This window comes from Saccoglossus kowalevskii, chromosome 13 (assembly GCF_978046115.1).
Source record: "Saccoglossus kowalevskii chromosome 13, keSacKowa6.1, whole genome shotgun sequence".
Taxonomy (NCBI): Eukaryota; Metazoa; Hemichordata; class Enteropneusta; family Harrimaniidae; genus Saccoglossus; species Saccoglossus kowalevskii.
In genome coordinates, this window is record NC_140653.1 from 25,254,789 (window position 1) to 25,274,667 (window position 19,879).

The 19,879-nt window shown below is 33.5% G+C and overlaps 3 protein-coding genes across 5 annotated transcripts in view; all 3 read right to left on the reverse strand.

The window, feature by feature from the left end:
* On the reverse strand, nt 1-3,802 carry LOC100372386 (stimulated by retinoic acid gene 6 protein-like). 2 transcript variants are annotated; one of them, XM_085507134.1, is made up of 7 exons: nt 3,140-3,802; nt 2,764-2,812; nt 2,448-2,556; nt 1,659-1,760; nt 978-1,141; nt 574-741; nt 1-397 (listed from the first exon to the last, which is right to left on the reverse strand). In XM_085507134.1, exons 1-7 carry the CDS (start codon nt 3,224-3,226, stop codon nt 183-185), a joined length of 894 nt encoding a protein of 297 aa, XP_085363260.1. In that variant the 5' UTR covers nt 3,227-3,802; the 3' UTR covers nt 1-182. The 2 variants fall into 2 exon arrangements, with proteins under 2 accessions (XP_085363260.1, XP_085363259.1); XM_085507133.1 differs by having other exon boundaries at nt 1-403.
* Nucleotides 3,463-14,114, reverse strand: LOC146735102 (receptor for retinol uptake stra6-like). The gene is made up of 10 exons (XM_085507370.1): nt 14,026-14,114; nt 10,924-10,996; nt 8,718-8,803; nt 8,481-8,632; nt 8,007-8,170; nt 7,782-7,916; nt 6,603-6,682; nt 6,365-6,450; nt 6,189-6,250; nt 3,463-3,471 (listed from the first exon to the last, which is right to left on the reverse strand). The coding sequence occupies exons 1-10, from the start codon at nt 14,112-14,114 to the stop codon at nt 3,463-3,465; spliced, it is 936 nt and encodes a 311-aa protein (XP_085363496.1).
* LOC144347219 (stimulated by retinoic acid gene 6 protein-like) overlaps nt 13,781-19,879 on the reverse strand; it is a 27,574-nt gene continuing 21,475 nt past the window's right edge. For both annotated transcript variants that reach the window (XM_085507132.1, XM_085507131.1), the window contains exons 16-19: nt 19,713-19,814; nt 18,571-18,734; nt 16,692-16,844; nt 13,781-15,951 (exon numbers count right to left, since the gene is read on the reverse strand). In XM_085507132.1, the coding sequence (XP_085363258.1) occupies nt 15,740-15,951; nt 16,692-16,844; nt 18,571-18,734; nt 19,713-19,814 (631 nt within the window). In that variant the 3' untranslated portion in view covers nt 13,781-15,739. The remainder of the gene's footprint in view (nt 15,952-16,691; nt 16,845-18,570; nt 18,735-19,712; nt 19,815-19,879) is intronic.

Sequence of the window (19,879 nt, forward strand, 5' to 3'; positions counted from 1 at the left end):
TATGTGTAGATCAACTCTTCCATTTTATTGCATCATAACATTTTGTTTTATTTTGAAATGAATTAAGTAACTATGAAAATTGAAAGCGTTCTTTTTCAAAATGTTAAACCCTTTGTGATTATAACGTTAATTGTACTTCATCTTGAAACAGAACGGTCAGTGCCATCTTAGGTAAAACTATCTCAGGTGAAAGACTCTGTAATCACCGGGCCCAATCCTGCCACTATAACATCGTCAATGACAGCAGGTATTCCCTCCATTTCTACTTGCGGGTCACATTTGTAGCGTTTTAGTTGTAATCCAGGATTACGAGCCAAGGTCAAGGCTACAAACCACCTATTGCGTATAACTTGTCGACGCCGAGAAACTGATACAATACGATTACTACCAGTGTCAACTGCTTCTGTCAATAAATCAAAATAGTTATATAAATATAGGGATGAAGCAACATGGCCGCAAAGCAATCCTCCATCCTTTATCTAATATTATGAACCAATGATGTCCAACAATTGCCATAATTAAATATAGCATTACAATATCATGAAAAGTCGGTAATTTAACACCAGCTCTGACCTTCAATGCCGTTTTCCATATTAACAACCAATTGCATTTGAGAATGTTTAGTTGGCGATTTCGCAGAGTTCTCATTGACAGCACTCATCAATAAGTTGCAGAATGTCACCAGAATCGGATGGGTATGAGCATTCTCTAATTGTAAAAATCCAACATAAGCTCTGTAACCTAAACATAATTATAATACGTAATAAGTAAATGTAACTTTGATTGTTGTCATTCGAACTTAATCGAAGCGGAATTTAATCCCCACTATTTTTTTTATAACTTTTTTGGTACATAAAATCACCAAAGTGTTTGCTCTCTGTTCTTTCCATTTGTTTACACACCACGGAGAAATAAGAAAATTAATACGAAATGATTGTCAATTATATAAACTGGTAGCGAAAGTAACTTTTCATTACCTGGGTCGAATCTTTCATATTTTCTGGGGAGCGTACTTTGATCAATACGTGACATCACGAATGCACTGATTATAATCGATTTGAATAATCTTATCACACACGATACAATTCCAAGGAACACGTTGTAAAAGAACATAAAGTAGGTAAAGTTGTGGAAAAGACGCCTGAAATGAAACACGAATCATTGAGTTTGAGATTACTATGTGACAATGCACGCTGTTCGCGTGACGATTTTCAAATAACGTTAGTCGACTTGTTTTCATTCATTCTTATTACCTGCGGGGTATTATCTCTCTGGATGCATGTTATAGTGACATCTTATATTTCATACTTTTAAGCCTAAAATTAACGCAGGTTATATGCGAATGGGTAGATACTCATCGGAATGATAACAAATAATATTTCCAAACATTGCTTTTACAGTATGTGCGCATTTCTTGTGCTTGTTAGGTGTACAAATGTAAAAGCAACATGTATAATATCTCGTATCCCAAAATCAGTGATAATACGCCGACAGAAGGCATCAGAATAGCACCATTTACTTTAACTCGAAGTTTAATTCACTATATATTGCATGCGGAAGATACTGTAAGAAGCAATAGCGGAAATGAAAGATACTTAAATCTCCGTCATTATTTGATTGGTCACAGAAAGTAACACATATGACTAAGAACACTTTACCTGTTGTCCAATGCAAACACTTTCCCATGATCTTGAAGAAATACAAATCGTGCCATAAGGTACTGTCCAAGGGTCACCAATAAGCCGACCAGAATTATTGGCCTAAAATAATAAATTAACACGCCACGGTATGTAGTTCGTTGAATGGAAATTACTTGTCAAGCGCTACCTCACTATTTTGTGGTGGTTTATTTATACGCGACTATTACAGTTATATCACCACGTATCGGAAGACGTTGTGTAACGCGGTGGTGTGATTTTTCCACTGTAATTCAACGGATGTATTTGAATAACCTTCAATAATGCAATGGAATGCGTTTCATGTGTACTGTTGGATACATACTTCATTAGTTTTTGGTTGTAATCCGTACATATTAATTATCTAATTTGTGTGTCATAATCTGTGTATTTTAATGATTTGCTGATTAGTATTGTTTAAGACATGAATATAATTTATCTAATTATGACTGTACGCATGACTACTCAATCTAGTACTGCCAACAATATTTAAACCGAAATGTCAATGTGAGTGCATCGCATATGGTGTACACTGTGCGTGCGACCTCAATAATGCGTGTAAACATCGCCATGGGCACGCAGAGTCGTCAATGGTCACGTTTATTTCAGGGAGCAGGGATAGATTATAAAATTGCCCTAGCAAATTGCAGAATGACTATATTTCTAGAAGACGTATGCAGGTTTGTATATTTCTATACATGTTCTGTATGGCATATGATGTATGGTAAATATTTAGGAAGTCGAAGTAAATGCTTGTAAATAAGAACGCACCCTAAATATTCGAGTAGTTGCCACAGTACTTTCCTGCAAGCATCGTCACCCAAAACAATTGCCAGTAAAAAAACTCCAATACCAATAACCAAAAACTGTATGAAAAAGCCTACAAAATAGAATTGTTTAATATTAAAATAGTTGCACTTTCGCAACTACTCAGCATCGTTTAGTTGCAAAAGCTAAACCGATCATAAACGTCATAATGGACAATGAATACATATTTTGAAAGATCATGTTCCATATTAGTAAATGTAATATTCACATGAAAGGGATTCAATCAAACGATTACAATTTAAAACATATTTTCCCTTACCCCAAATCATATAGGCAACTTGAAATCCCATGTATCGACTGGCAGATACCTGTACAATAGTATACATATAGTAGTGTTAATTGCCACGGATTTTCGGATGGTCATAGAATCTCAGGAAATCACGTAATATTAAGACAACTAATAAATCAGTTATAATACTTTATACAGAGGATCAAACAAAGCCAAGGACGAAATACTGACTTGAGGTCATTAGACACGTCGTAGGAGATGCGGGAATACGAGGTATGCAGTTTGTTTGCGATATGTTCAAACGGAAAAGAGATTTATCATATACGAATTATCATTTGTGATATATGAATGAAGAATTATCAATGTCACGAGTAGCATGCATTATATAATGTCGAGCCAGTCTTACCACCCGCATTGCTGGACTAAAGGACAACGTTGTGTTTTCAATCACAGATGGAATTAAAGAATGGTCTCCTCTATACACAGCTAGCATATTCTCCCTGAATTAAAAAAAGAGAAAGTGTAATTTTGTTACACAGACTTAAGATAGAGATGCAGGTTCGTGGGCACCTGGGAGTGAATTTCTTTTTTTTTTGCTTTTTATTATCCAAATTGTCTTGGCTATAGACTGTTAAAATTTTGTAGAATTGTGAATTGTGGAGCATACTCAAAAGACGATTTTAAATTATATATAACAGGTGCAAACATTCTCTCTTTTGAATGCAAGATTTAGCCAAGCTGCACATAAATAATAAAAAAGAAACATGGTGAAAAAAGGAAATGACGGGATCTCCATATTATGCACTATATTTAACTTTTTACAAAACGGTAATACATTCAAATTTGGAACTGTTACAGCCATTTTTAACATGAGCATTAGCAAACTTCTTACTGCGTGAATTGTTATGCAAATTAGCAATTTTCTCAGTTTCTGTTTGGTGCACATTCCAGAACTTTAAAAAAAAATATCTACTAGACGCTTTGACCTTTTGTTTTGAAATTTTCACAAATGATTGACAATGTGTTTATATTCAAAACGCCGTCAGGGCATTATTTTTGGTTGAACAGTGTTACAACAATCGTACAGACAACTAGCCTGGGGGTTAATTTTTATGCATAAACTTGAAGTAATGAAATTTAAGCTGCTGCCCTGTAAAACTGACAACTGGTAGACAGTTTTCATGACGGCACTTTCTTCATAGTAAACAGATGTACCCGTAAACCAATTTTGACAGGAAACAGAGGCATGGTTTAGAAGCTATTTTTTTAAAATCACTTTTAACCAAAAACACACATTTTTGTGCATATTTCAAACTACAGAGTCCATAAAAAATACTAACAACATTTTAAAATTCATACAATAAGCTTTCCGAAAATATATAGTTTTGTGGACAAGGGAGGTCATCTTGGTTTCCTAATTAACTAATTAAAATACCTGCCAAGTAAACTGCATCTCTACCTTAAAACCTTTAATTCAGATAATGTTATTTAATTTTCTTTCATAAATGAGTACAAGGAGTATTTACCGAATATAGAAAGACCTGTTCAAACCAGGAATTCGTGTTTTGTAAAAATTGATACTGAAACATTTAACATTGACAGTTACATGTCTGTGTGTCATTAGTGTTGTGACAATTGATACTGAAACATAATATCGTACCTGTACTGTTGCATTATGTGTAGTATCACGCATATAGTAAGTAAAAAGGTTGCCGACAGTGAGATGTACATGCAGACTGTAAAATCTAAATACGGGGAGTTGCAGAGTAATTTCAATTAGATCGTATTATATAATAAAGGAAAGTAAATTATATTAAATAATCCCCTGCCATCCATATAATTTGATAATTCATGATATTTGGCAATAAATCTGATTACCTGTTACTGGTTTCCTGACGTTTTCCGACGTCGCCACTAAATGCACTACATACATTCCAATTATATATAACTTGAACAAAATTATGCAATCAAAGAAAGCTTAGAATAAAACTAGTGTGTGCTGAGGGTATTGGAAGCATGAAGTACAAATATGGAATACTGTATTCCCCTTATTAGAAGCACATCTCTAATTCACATGAAGCAAAAATTGTATTTATTGTATAAACATTATTGAAGTATGTCTTATTTTGGCCACATGATTTGCCTTGATTTGCAGATTTGCTTCTAATAGAAAAAAATATGGCATTTAAAAATATAGATGCAAGCAGTGATCAGGGTGGCTCAAATTGACTATACTATAATCATTACAGATAATTAATGAAATCCTGACGATATATGATGTCGTGATATTTCAAATATCTTGACCGACAACACAGTTATAGATGCAGTACTTAAGGTATAACAGTTATGCATATTATTGAGGTCACATGAACATATATATACACATCAGATACATAGGTCATATTTCTTGTACGATGTCTTCATTGTAGCACTAGTTGTATTTCATTATCTACAACAGTGCCTAACACATTACAGTTATGCATATTAATAAGATCACATGACCACATACAATCATCTGATAGGTTAGTAATATCTCTTGTCCGATGCCGTCAATATAGCACCAAATGCATATCCTAGGCTGCAACAGTGCATGGAATATTTAAGTTTTGCATAATAAAGATAGTCACATAGCTATATATGGCCATATGCTTTCTTGTCAAATTTCTATATTATAGCAAAAGTTGCATTATAACAACAGTGCTTGAGATATTAAACTTATGCATACTAATGAGGTCACATGAAGTAATATATTTATAGATTTTAACCCTGGAGTAGTCTGATCTGTACCAAATATCTTTGACATTTGATGAGTGGAACACCTATCAATTAGTTAATTTATGCTAATAAGGCAATTAGTAAGCACAGAATTTAACCATGAACTGATGAGTGGTTGAGATATTTTTTGTTAATTTGGTAATTAGTTTGTACATTAATATGTATAGAAATCAATCATGTTTGTGAGTAACAATTGAACAAAAGTTTAAAATTAGCGAATAATATGCAAACTAGGTAATTAATATGCACGGACAAAACATGTTCCGAGTATTGTGCCAGGGCATCTATTTACTAAGTCTCATTAAAATCCGAAATTGGTTTTAGATAAATGGATTTGACACTCACAGATTCGATTACTGGTTTGTTCAGAATAACATAATATGGAAATCGAGTAATTGATGAATGTTGTACAATATTAGTATCAATTGAATACACTAATTTCCAATGTTTGTAGTTATTATGTGATGCTTTTTATCTTCGCCTCAATTTAACAATAACTAAATAGACTCTAGTTGCGTCAACATGTGTCCCAATGTGCAAAAATGGCACACTACCACAGTCAATTCCTTTGAACGATAATATTAACTATGATACTCCTTTAAAAAAGTCATCAACATCAATGTGGTTCCCCGTGCACTAAAATAATTGCTTTCATCGATGTTTCAATATGCTAAACCTACCTGGTAGATGAGAATGAAAGAAAGCACCATGGTGGTTACGAGTCGTGTTGAATATTTAAATCCTGCAAATACAAATACTTTTTGTTTAAATCATTATAATGTGATTTTGGTGTCTCCCAAAAGTGTCTCACTTGCCAACAAGCGTGAACAAAATTGTTTATTTAATACAACATTACCTTTTCTTGGTACATAAAACATCCTAAGTATGTCTTTACATCGCTTCAAGCACTTCTTGTTAGTTGTTTCAATGTCATTCTCAACACTATAATTTAAATATTTATGTTCAATAATAATATTAATAATATTAATAATAATAATAATAATAATAATAATAATAACGTCTATACTTGACACAACATTTACTACTCATAGAGACCTATCTTAATAGATAGAACATGATAGAACATTACTAACCTGGCTTCTTCTTTTGTAATGGTACTACTATACAGCAATAGTTTGACATAACGGAAGTTGTAATTATCGATCTCCAATGGCTTGATAGAGGTAATAATTAATATTATAAAAAAGTTAATTTATTACCGATCGTGCCGACTGGTTTAAAAAGGAAGGGATTAAACTCAACACTGTAGTTTGAGTGAAATGTTACTTAATATAAAATGTTGCGTTTAACATCTTCCCTGGTAGCAGGGTAGCGTAACCCTGTTTTGTAACAATAGTGTAAAGTGAAAACTTCATGGTCAAAACAAAATTCAAAGCTTGTTGTTGCCAATTGAATTTGGTCAAATGTGATACATTATATCAAACGAATTATTACATAAAATGCAATGATGGAGAATGGATAGTATATGCTACTGCACAGAAGATTTGTATGTTTACCATATATCACTCTTGTTACGCATTCTGTGATTGGTTAGAACTGGGTTACATGACTACATGGAAACAACAGCGTAACAATACTGCGCAAAACAAATTGTCGTTGACTGTGCTGCCGCTGTTTCTTCCAAGGCAAGAAAAACTTTTGCCATCCCAACGAAACACTGAATGTGTCAGAATAACTATGAAGTAAGATACATCGTTTCGATGTTTAGGGTTTTTTTTTTCTGCAAAGTAAATATCTACGACAAAGCCACTGAAACTTCGCGCGTACGCGCGAATTCAAACAACGGCGTGCTTACATGTTTATCTGGCGAGTGTTAATATAACTTGGGTTTCAAAGTTTTTCAATTCATCCCAATAGTTTTATACTTGATAAATCAATAACTGCTAATATTTCACACTAGATGTTACATTTACTGTGTATTTTGTTCAGCGGACAATGTCATTTTGTAAGTACAAAAACGCATGGTTTTAATTAATGTTTTATTTAATATTACATGAAGTAGTATGTTACATAATTCAAATTAAAGTGTTGTTATTGTGTAGGAAAGATGTATGCTAAACGTAGTTTTGGATGTTCATTGCCAAGACAAACATAATGTTATAATTTAAGTATAACTCATTATGTTACTGTGTAATTCACATTCCATGTGCAATCAATCGGATTGTCAATTTCTATCAAGGAATATATAAATAAATATGTCCTAAAGCTGGATATAATAGGATAACGGATTATGATTATCATTTGTTACCAACCTCATTTTCATTTCCAATGAACTGCCCAGTCCTTATTCTTGCTACAATCATTTTCACCAGAACAATGGAGAAATGCACAGATAAGAATGCGGCACAGATGGTGATTGGCAATGATATTAATACCTCCGACCAGTTCTGCAACATAGATGAGTATTTCAGCTTCAATGTTTAGATATTATTATGTGAGTAATCGCCAATGACACGTGTGAATAATTAAATACTTACCACACTAGTGCCACAGGAAAAGACAGTAACTAAACTTGTAATCATGAAAGTATACGCATAGACAGTACCAATAGCGACAGTGACCAGGGTTTCCATGGTGATTGCGATAAACAATGGATAGTACGTGAAACCGCATATAAGTGCAATAAGAACGACATACAATACTATAAATGAAAACATAAAAATTAGTGAAATCAAACAATGTTAGTTCATATGTTAGTATCTTCTCATATGGCATAACACATTTGTAAATATATATATATATATATATATATGTTATTAAAGTGTCGATATACAATGTACTAACATGCCAACAATATTGTCTTCATCTTGGAATGAGTGAAATGCTAATTGATTGTTGGTGAATAAATATACTAAAGTAATATTAAACTAACAATAGCATTTTTGTCAATAACGAGTATATTAGACGTAGTAGTTACTAATTATTATATAAAATGAATACAGCCCTCTTACTTTTGATGACAGGTAACACATCATCAATCATAAATGGGTCACCGTCGCCAAATATTATAGAGGCAAAGAACCACACAAGAGATCCAGTCACCGTACCAAACGCAGCAGCATAACAATACCTATTCCTGCGGTCATCTAGTAAATTGACAGGACTGTTGATAAAATACGTGGACAATTTATTAATATGTTAAAAGCCTAAAAATATAATAACATAATACGAGCTCAAACAGTACTTACTATATGATGCCAGGACGTCCATTTAATTTATCCAAATGAATGAACTTTCTTCGTTGCAAAAATGTTAAGGCAAGTACTACACAAATCTGTGATGAATAATATAAAATAAATAATCACATATTGTCGTGGATATGACGGACTTACGTAATCTTGAATAAAGAAAGTTACTTGAATGACAAATGGCAGCAAGACAAATGGTATTTTCACATTGTCCACCATGGACGAATATATTTCATTTATAATGTACCACACAATATCAATGAGTCAACAATTCTCATTACGTATTCATAATTTATTGCATATTTAATTTAGGGAAAACCTTCCCTATAGGTCTGGTCAAAATTATATTGGTGGAAATTGACAAGGGAGACGTGTCAGCTGGTTTGTTCATAGACTTTTCGAAAGCGTTCGATTCCCGTGAACCTTAATACTTTACTTTCAAATTTAGAACACTGTGTTAAAATGGTTTAAAAGATATCTAACATCAAGAAATCAATAAATCGCAATGAACAACACTAAATTAAAGAAACAAAATATTACATGCGGCGTACCACACATATATACATGGCATTTCTTCTTAATTTATATTAATGATATAACTACTACAGAATCCTTCCGTCAAACAGTATGGGGAGCACTTTTAAATCGTATCTAAATGAAATATTATATCAGCTAGTAAATATAATGCACATAGTGCCCATTTATTTACAAAAACTGTTTGAATTCCATGTTGGTATTTTTGTTTTTAATTCATTGCACTACAGACTTCCTTTCCAGTTTGCAACTTATTTCTCAACAATATATTCACGTAAGGGAGGTGATCAAAATTCGAGGAGGTCCGAGAAGCTGCATGCTCTGTCCTCCGGGGTGATCCCCGAAACTCTGCGCAATATACAAATTTATGCAAGAATATTCATGAGCTGAGAATTCGCGAGCAGATTGGAACAAATTGAAAACCTCTTGTTTAACTCCAAAATAACAACATTAATTGCTGTGTAAAAAAACAGGACGTTTGTAAATTTTTAAAGACATTGTAGTATAAAAGTTTCTGCCGTTTGCTTATTTGCATCGATTTCGTAAAATTGCTGGCCGTAAATATTTGCTGTGTCACGTTGCTTTACAGCTGTAAACACCGAACGACTCGCGTTATAGCTAGCACTGTTATAATATGAACAATTATTTCCCAATAATAAGAAAAAATTATAGTGAATCGCACTGAAATTAATATACGTGTCAGCAATTTCCTCTGTGAAATTCACGTAATAACACTGCCTCCATGCATATGCGTAGATTACACAAAATTACGGCCCGTAAATATTTGCTATGTCACGTTGCATTGTTGACGTAAAATATAGGAAGACTTTTACTATTTATTACTCTGATTTGAATAAAATCAATTATTATAATAAAAACGAACTTTAGTGGATCACACTGAAATAAAAACTCACAATTTGACGACAAAACTGAACTATGCGTTCCTCCTAAATCTAGGCCAGAAATTGAAATTCCAAATCAGCGCCTTTCTCTAAGTCACATAATAATACTGATTTCATGACGACATTTGCCGATTTCAAAACATTTCCGGATGTACAAGTTCGTTATATATACACATATACTAAGAACAAACAGCTAGATTTGCAGACAACTAGAAACTGTTTGCATAGATAAGTTTGTTTATGTGACCACAGTGAATGTGATGTATCGATTGATAACAGTAATGTTTCACTGATAGCAAGAACAATAATTCTCAATATTTACTGAGATTTCGTTCATATTAAACTCACTTTTTGCATATACACTTCAGCAGACTATCAAATATTAACCGGAATAATAAAATGTAGATTAACAGTCTTTATTATTATGGTTTGATTTTGATCAAGTCCGTTATACTAGGTCCAAAACGTACAGCGTTCTCCATGCACCAAAATTTTGAATTAGGATTGGTGAAACCGCTATCAAGTATATAGCCCCCGAAGTTTGAAATAATATTCCGGAAAGCATTAAAAAGCACCACTCTAGATATACCTTTAAATTGAATATCAAAAATATCTTCTAAGTTTATATTAGCACTTATATTTAAATAGACTGTTTCTATACACTTAATATTTCACAGCCTCTTGATAGTCATTAATTGTTTGTATTTATTGTAATAATAATAATAATAATTATTATTATTATTATAATTACATCACATAAGTGTACTTACAGACACCCAGCTAAACCAACGAATAAATGCATACAGGTTGTCAAAACATTCATCTTCCTGTGAGGACGTATCACTGAAATGAAGGCAAATTCAATATTCAATATGAATACACATATGTATCTTCAATATTTTATGAATATATTTTGTAAAGAACAGCACACTACATGGCGGACACTAATAATTAGTATACTCACAACCATGACAGCCAATCAGATTCACGCATCACACATATACTCACTTCATGGCTTATTCAAAGCTAATTTCAATATTGACCAATATCTTGGTAACTGATTAACAGGCCTATGTAGATGTAATATTCCTGCAAATGACTGAAACACAATGTGAATAAATTTCGCATTAATATGGGCGCCATGAGTTCATTTTGGAAAGTACTATTTTTGGCTAAATTTAAACCGTGTAGTGCACTATTGTATTGTATTTGTCCGGTTGCCCAATGTCAAACCAATTGTCCAGTATATTGATCATTACAAAATATATTGATCAATATTTTGTTCTTTTTAAAAAGAGGAATGGAGACTTTATTGGCATTGGGCAGTTACATTCTGAATACCTGTCATTGAAATGGCATTATTACCAATTAAGCTACGATATGCCATCTGACACATGATAATGCAAAAGTAAGTTTTTGAAATAAACACCTACGGTTTGACAAGTAGGTAGAAATGAAATCATTGCAAAAAATAACATTTCTTCTTACTTAGCCATATCAATATGATAGTCATGCCAGAAAAGAACGCCCAAGCGCAGGCGATTTTACAGTAACCTTGGTAACTATATTATTCCAAACTTTAAACAAGAATATCATGAGATGCCGTCGTATTTATTGGGGCGTACGCAGATGGGCACTTAATCTGGCCTAGTCGTGGCAAATATATTTTCATATGATAATTTCAATTGAGAATGAATTTGTAAAACGTCTGACACTAACGCGAATTTTCTACGACTGTTATGTTCGTTCGTGCTCTCTATAATTACCACCGTCGCAGCCGCACGTCTACTGTCTATAACGTCATTGCAAATCGCGAATAATCAATGAGTATGCCCCCGAATAGATCTAGACTAGATCGTGGCAATGATGCGTCAGACCAAGATTCAAAAGAAAAGAAAAAAGATCACTACAATTGCCACAGCAGAACCAGTCCATCTATCGGGCGTGTCTGTTTAATTAAGGGGGTGTTCTTGTATACCTTACGGTGTACAGTCTGTATACTGATTGTGTTTTATATTACCTACCTTAAAACACACTCAATATCTAGGCACGCCATACTATCAGCATATCTACGCCTTTGCCATTAATCGGTGATTAGTGGCCGACATTACTATACTTCACTGATAACACGTAAACGGTGTTAAAAGACTCAGTCTTACCTAGAGTACTGCAATGCGCCGACACCCGCTTGTCTGTGTGACACTTCTATACACATAAGCAGCAGTACGTGGAATCCGCCTGCATTGCAGTTCTCGGTAGTACTGACTAAATATGAAATATGACAGTTAACTTCGCCCCTTTGTCGCCGCTGTAATTTATTGTTGTAATTTATTATTATTTAATTTATTGGTTATGGTGCAACTGATATGCAGAATGCTGACCGAGTTAACTATTTGTACAATGCTTTAAAAAGTTATATTTGCAAACAAATATTTAACTTTCGATAACAATACAACTAGTTTTCTAAATTAGAGTGAATATAGAGATCGAAATATTTGTGAAAATATTAAGAATCTATCATTAACATGCAGGTAAACAATTGTATCTAGGTAAACAGTTATTCAAGTTTGAACATAAAACAGTATATAATACTTAATATAGTGCATCAATTATAAGTATAGTTTGGAAAGAAATAAATTGAAAAAATGTTAAACGAATTAACAATAAACTGATGACGTACTGTCTGTATGAATAGATATAATGGGACTGAATCATCCAAACACACTGCAAATAAATGAGTGAGATTTCCTTGCTTGTTGCACAGGGAAAAATGATTGCATGACTTTATTGGGGCGTACGCAGATGGGCACTTAATCTGGCCTAGTCGTGGTAAATATATTTTCATATGATAATTTCAATTGAGAATGAATTTGTGAAACGTCTGACACTAACGCGAGTCTTTTACAACTGGTCTGTCGTGCTCTCTTTGTTCATGCATTCAGTCAGCATTTTTACGAAAATATATATAAAAAAACAGATTTTAAATATAATCAAACTAGTTAAAATAAAAACTTATATCAAAATAAAAAACTTGTAAAATACCGAAATAAAAATGAATAAGTAAATTACAAAAATAGAAAATATCATGCCAAAATTAAATAAACAAAATATATAACAGATTAAAGGCATTTATTCATTAATACATACAATCATGGGTTAATTTTATACCTTAATAAATTCATTCAGTCATTCATTCATTCCTAAAATACATTCTAGTGAATGAGCCCAATTAATTATGAAAGTATTCATATTAGTGTCAGTAAAATGTCAAACTGGAAATAAACACCCACCTCCAATAAACAAAGATTAACGACTGGGTCGAATTACTTGGGCCTTTAACTTTAACTTAATGGACAGGGGTGGCCAAGCAATAATGGCAATGCAATATTTTTTCTCCGTGAACGTGAGTCCTAATATAGTTGGAATCTGTAAATTTATGTAATCATATGGTGCAGAATATCACCTCGGGATTTGTTTGTTTTCAAGTGCAAAGTCATCTCAATGTGTACATCCTGTTCCAATTCTGAACGATGAAGAAAATTAAATTAAACCAAAATATTCTCACAATAAAGATAATATTGATTGAAATAGTAAATGGTGACATCGAAATAATTGGAACCACAATAATTAAGTATCATGCCTTTATTATTATACAACAAAATACATGAAATCTTATTAAATTTACTGAATAAAGTGGGGTGAAATAAAATTAATGCAAGTTACAACAATAGTATCAATATTACAATTACTGAATGTTCGCAGGGATAGTTGGGATATTATATTCGGTGTATGTAGCGCAAAGTGGAACATTGCAACATTTGTTAATGAAACTGTTTTGGATATGTTCGATACTGCGGGAAAAAATTACATACCTTATCAATAAGTCTCGTTCTCTAGCAACAATGTGTGACTTCTCTAAATCACCCGACGCAAGGAATCTCGACTTACTGGAACGTTGCATTTTTAAATAAATGGTGCATTTTATTCAGTATAACAAATTACACAAGTCACACCACAACGAGTTTACAGTTAAATACTGTTCAGCTACTGTAGTATTTTCAAATATTGCAAATATTGTTTATTATTTCAGATAATGTGATTATTTTCATCAACAATTTGTATATCTGACCGATATATAAGAGCATCATAGTAAAAATCTGAGACGTTTATTTTATTATTTTTTAAATTAGTTTTGAACATTGAATGCCACTGTTGTCTCTCTTGACTTTTTTGTGTGTGTGCAAATGCTGACAAATAGAGCATTTTTTTCCACAGAAGTCATATTTATGTTTGTGACTACATGTCAGGGCTGTGTGGCCATCTCTCTATCGAATGGCAATTTTAATGCGCTACCCCGGCATCAACCAGGCTCGGTCGAACACTAGTGGAATAGGGCTTCCCATTGAGTCTGTGACACACTCACCCAGGGTAGGGGTCGACCCATTGATATTCAGCCTAAGGCAGGATTTGAACTCGGGTCTACCGGTCATGAGTCTGATGCGACAACCACTATGCTACTAGTAACCGGTCATTGTTCATTCTTGGGTATAAGGACAACAATATTACCAATTGTACCAATTATACCGATTGAGGTTATTCGTAGTAGGCAATATTTCTAGTCCAGTGACAATCCTTTCACCTTAAAAACATTTTTATGTTAAATATTTCTGAATAATTTAACCAGTCGTAAACAGGTGACGGTAAAGGCGTTGTTGTATTTATTGTTACTTTATTTTAACGAATAACAAATATTACGTAGAAAACAGTAATTACATTCTCCTGATAAATAAATGAATAATATTTTTTCGCGAACAACATCGTTTGCAAGTGTCCACTTTACCAACAACAACAGAAACAAAATTATATTTGCTATGTGCAACAATGCAATAGCTGTATAGACCAACGTAACCACACGTTCCATGTAACGGCCGTTCATTCATCTATTTGTATACTATGAAATGACAACTTGTTATATTATATAATTATCAAGCAGAGATTAGGATTACCTACCAACATTTTTTGTATAAATTGAATATGTTGATGACAGAGTTGAATCGGATATATTTGATGCTAAAGTATACAATATATCTCACGGTGGTTTCTGACAACGCGAGAAATAAAACCACAGTGTGTGATAGTTGGTATGATTCTCAGTAACTATGTATAAGGTTCGAATTAGCAGACACGGTATAATACTTAGTACAATTAAACGAATCAAGACTTGGAAACATCATTAAGAACTGAAGTTACGTAGATTCACAGTACAAGTAGGTGGTACATGTATCCCTGTTTTTTGGTCTGACATTAAGAGCGTAAACGAACGCTTAGTAGTAAAATCAGCCTCTGATATAATTATTCTGTTTAAAAACTGCTACTAGAACTCACTAACAAAAATGAATTTATAAAACATTAAGTATCATTCAGGAACAGTTCTTGATACAGTTTGATATAATAATTAAATGCAATTAAATATTTCCTCTGCCAAGGGCTTGTTTTTCGTAGAGGTAGAGGGCGCACCACATCACATGCGATTTTCGATACTTCATATTCGCAACGTCACGCATTCATTCTTAGCACAATTATTGTTCAAAACATCACTGACCCGAATCCACTTACAATAACGTCTTCAACAGCTGTGACGACATCTCCGGATCTATCTCGGCCCATCACTCTCTTCCGTTTCAAGCGGAGTCCAGGATTATGGGTAAGTGTTAGAGCAACCAACCAACGATTACGTAACTGCGTGCTTCGCGGACTTCTAGGTTCGGTTCGAGCACCTTTGGGTTGGGCCCGCCCACCTAAACAGGAGAACAATATATGTAATAGTTACAATTATTCAAACTGTATTCTGCAATAGTGTCTTAGAACACGCCAAATATAATATTATACACTTTGCAACATCACAGCAAATTGATCGGAATAGGACTGACGATCCAGCTTATTTCATCGTCCAGAAAAAAACACACAATTATAATCGTCGATTCACATCCCATTCTAAGCGTTCACGCATGTTTTCTTAGCACGGACGAACGTTTTTGACCTCTTAGCCCGCGCTAAGGAGCTGTACACGAACACAACTAATACTCATGCAATATTTGCACTTGAATAGTCGGCACTTAAATGGATCAGGGATTAATCACTATGTCGTGGCATCGTTCATTTCTGCAAAAATGTTACGATTTTAAAAATAAACTTCCTGGTGTTGGCGATTCTCTATTACGTAATCATAATCTTTATTGACTGGATATGGCTTTTGCTGCTCGAGGTCGTGCGGCGCGCGAGAGCCGTACAACCGAGGGCAACAAAAGACGTATCCAATCCATAAAGGTTTTATCATGTACCGTATTACAGGTGTAATTGTTTTGATTGATGAAAACCGAGCGCGCTGGCCCGGGCGTGATACGGGAAATTATTGCCTTGGTGTGAGGGAGCAGTTTCTATAGTGTAAGGCCGGTTGCGGTATACGATGTATATTACAGTACTGCATTTGTCATGGTGTATTTACAAACCATGGAAATGATATATTACAAAAACTTACCTTCAGTAACTACATATATGTCATTATCGTATGCCTCCCCGTGTTGTATAGATTTCTCTTGTCGACTATTCAGTAACACGTTACAGAATGTAAGCAGAATTGGATGGGTATGTGCATTCTCTAGTTGTATAAACCCAATATATGATTTGAAACCTGAAAAAAAGGGAAAGACAATCATCAAAAAGCGAAGTGGATTGTTATAACATACATATTACAAAAAGTTACTCGACTCCATCTAGTCATGTGAATATTAACTTTTTTTACATGTTTGTTGGTACCGATGTGTCTTTAGTATCTACTCGGTTTTGTAATTCGTATTTCGTAAAAACGTCCTGAATAATATTGGAGATTTTGTTTTCTAAACTATTGGTTACGGAGTGGAATGGCGTGACACCTTATAGATGTGTTTTTGACACACATAGGTCATGTACTTAAACCTCACACAAACCACGACACAAAACATTTCTCTCTAAAAAAGAACATTTTCAGGTTTTTCACTTTCAGTGACTTAAACAGGATTTTCATTGTTTCTAATATTTGAAATCAATGCTTTGTCCTGTGCATAAACATGGTTCAGTCTGTTCCCAACCCGCTCGTCATCTTTCCAACGCTACATACATATGAAATCAAATACATGTATATATCTTACAAGGTTAAACGCCATGTCTTAACCATTGACATTGATTGAACTATTGTGCAACTTATGTTTTTCCTTCACTTAGTTCTGGGCCAGACATGATGATACAGCATTTTTTTTATCAAGTATGTGGAAATTTTTTTTAAAAAGATTTTTGTTTTGATTTTTGTTTCACTGTAAATTTTGTTAGTGCTCATGTTTTATGTAAAATCATTTATCTCTTCTAAATTTCCTAATGTTCAACTTCTAACTAGTCTCTTCTTACTCTACAACCAATAAGTGAGATTGTCTTATTGTTATGGGTAGGTACAACTTCTAGATAACTACAATGTAATTTATTTTTCAAGTTGATTGTCCAAAATAAATGCAATGTATCTGCGAGTCAAGTATTATTATAGCCCATATTGAAGAATGTGGTCATATGGTGGTTTTAAAGTCGTTGTAATGTGCATGAGAACCTGGAGTACTGCTCTTATGTTTGGTCACCGTCGCGAAATACTTAATAGACACACTTTAACGGATATAAATTATATTAATCAAATATTTATAACAAATACCTTTTTCACACAGTCAAATATGCACATCGATTTACGCAAGTATTTTTGAATTCCTAAACTTGAAGCTCGTAGACATTTTCTAGACCTAATATTTGTATTTGAATGTATTAATAACATAACACATCCCATATATTAGGGGAAACTTCTTTTAATGTTCCTGGGCGAGTTCTCTGAAAGAACGTCTTATTTTTTTAATCGGACAATTTCCCGCTTTTTAATAGCATTGTTTCAGTAATTGATTTTACCAATACTGTTTTTACGTTTTTACTAGGTTGTGTTGCGACTTGTAAATAAATAAAACTAAACACATTATTGACGTCAATAATGAAAATTTGTTGTGGTTTTTTTCAAAAACACAATTAATTATTTATAAATGCAAATAAATGCCCACTTAGTTCAGGTAGTTCAACTATGTTTAAATTTAATAACACATATAGTTTCCTTAGCGGCCGTCCAAACTTGTTTTTACCCTTCAAATATTTTTTTTCCGATCATCGAATTCACTGTTCCCCTGACTTATGAAACCAGAGGACATTGCGACAGAATAGAACTGAACACTATTTCAGCCGACTATTTGTGTGGTAAAAACCAAGTCTAGTGATTCTCTCGTTCTCAACGAGATCTCGACGGCTATTCGTGTCTGAAGTATATTTAGACAAACATATATTTGCAAATGTCACATTACCTGGGTCGAATATCTCATATTTTCTGGGAAGAGTACTCTGGTCAATACGTGACAACACGAAGGCGCCGATTATCATCGCTTTCAATATTCTCATTAAACAGGAGAACACCCCAAGAAACGCATTGTAGAAGAACATGAAGTACGTGAAATTGTGGAACAATCGCCTTGAAAACAATGAATGAGGTCAAAGTGCATTAAGACACATCTCACCATAGTATTTATCAAGGATTAAAAAGACATTAGAGAACAAGTAACTTGTTGGATCTTGAACTGTATATTTATATGGTTGGGTTGTCAACAGCATAAAAAAAAACTAAAAAAGATGGGAGTCTGTCGCACTCATTTTCACACTGAAACTCTTTTCAGCAAAAAGTGGTGTAACCTGGTAACATGTACCCTAGAATTATGGGATAGTATAGTTGAATATTCATAAGTTTGTTTAGTAACCAATAAAACTCAAAAAATGAATATCTTTTAGATGAAAATAATATCATTCATATTGAATGTGACTTTTATAGTACTATGCTTGCATTCGCCACCTCTACAGACATTTCCAGTACACTGCTGAAGCTCGCCACCTCCCATGCCATTTAAATGCTCTTGCTGGGACTTTCACTTAGAGCAACATATATTATTAATTGCTAGAACTCCCCACCGACATTTACACTACCTTGCTGGCATTCGCTACTACCTATATTTGCATAAACTTCACTCAGATCCAAACAATGAGTATTATTTTGAACAGGTTTTGGCACTGAACAAATTAACGTAATTAAAAAAAAAATAAATAAAATAAAATGTGCTTGTTGAATAGGTTTAACTTATTATAGTCCGTTCATTTCAGTTCCGGCATTTAGACTAAGAAACTAAATATAAAAATGAACCCATGGATTTTGTTTTCGACTTTTCAGCACAATAGTGCGTTCCTGGGACGGAATAGACAGACTGGACCTACAACCCCTGTGTCTCATTACTTTAATAAAGTTAGCTAATTTACATAATCACTCCGAAATGTGACAGAATTACTGATGCGTTAACACAAAATGTAAAGCTAATTAAAACATAATTGTATTCATGTAATAGTTGTAATTTGGGGAAAAAAATTCCAAATATTGAATATATTCGAGTAGATAGTAGTTTACCTGTTGTCCAATGCAAAACTCTGTCCTTTGTCTTGAAGAAAAACAAACCTTGCCATGACATATTGAATAACAGTCACTAAAATACCGACTACTACAAGAGGTCTATAAAAAGAAAACAATGTATTACCTGAAGTTATATATATATATATATATATCGATATCAAGCG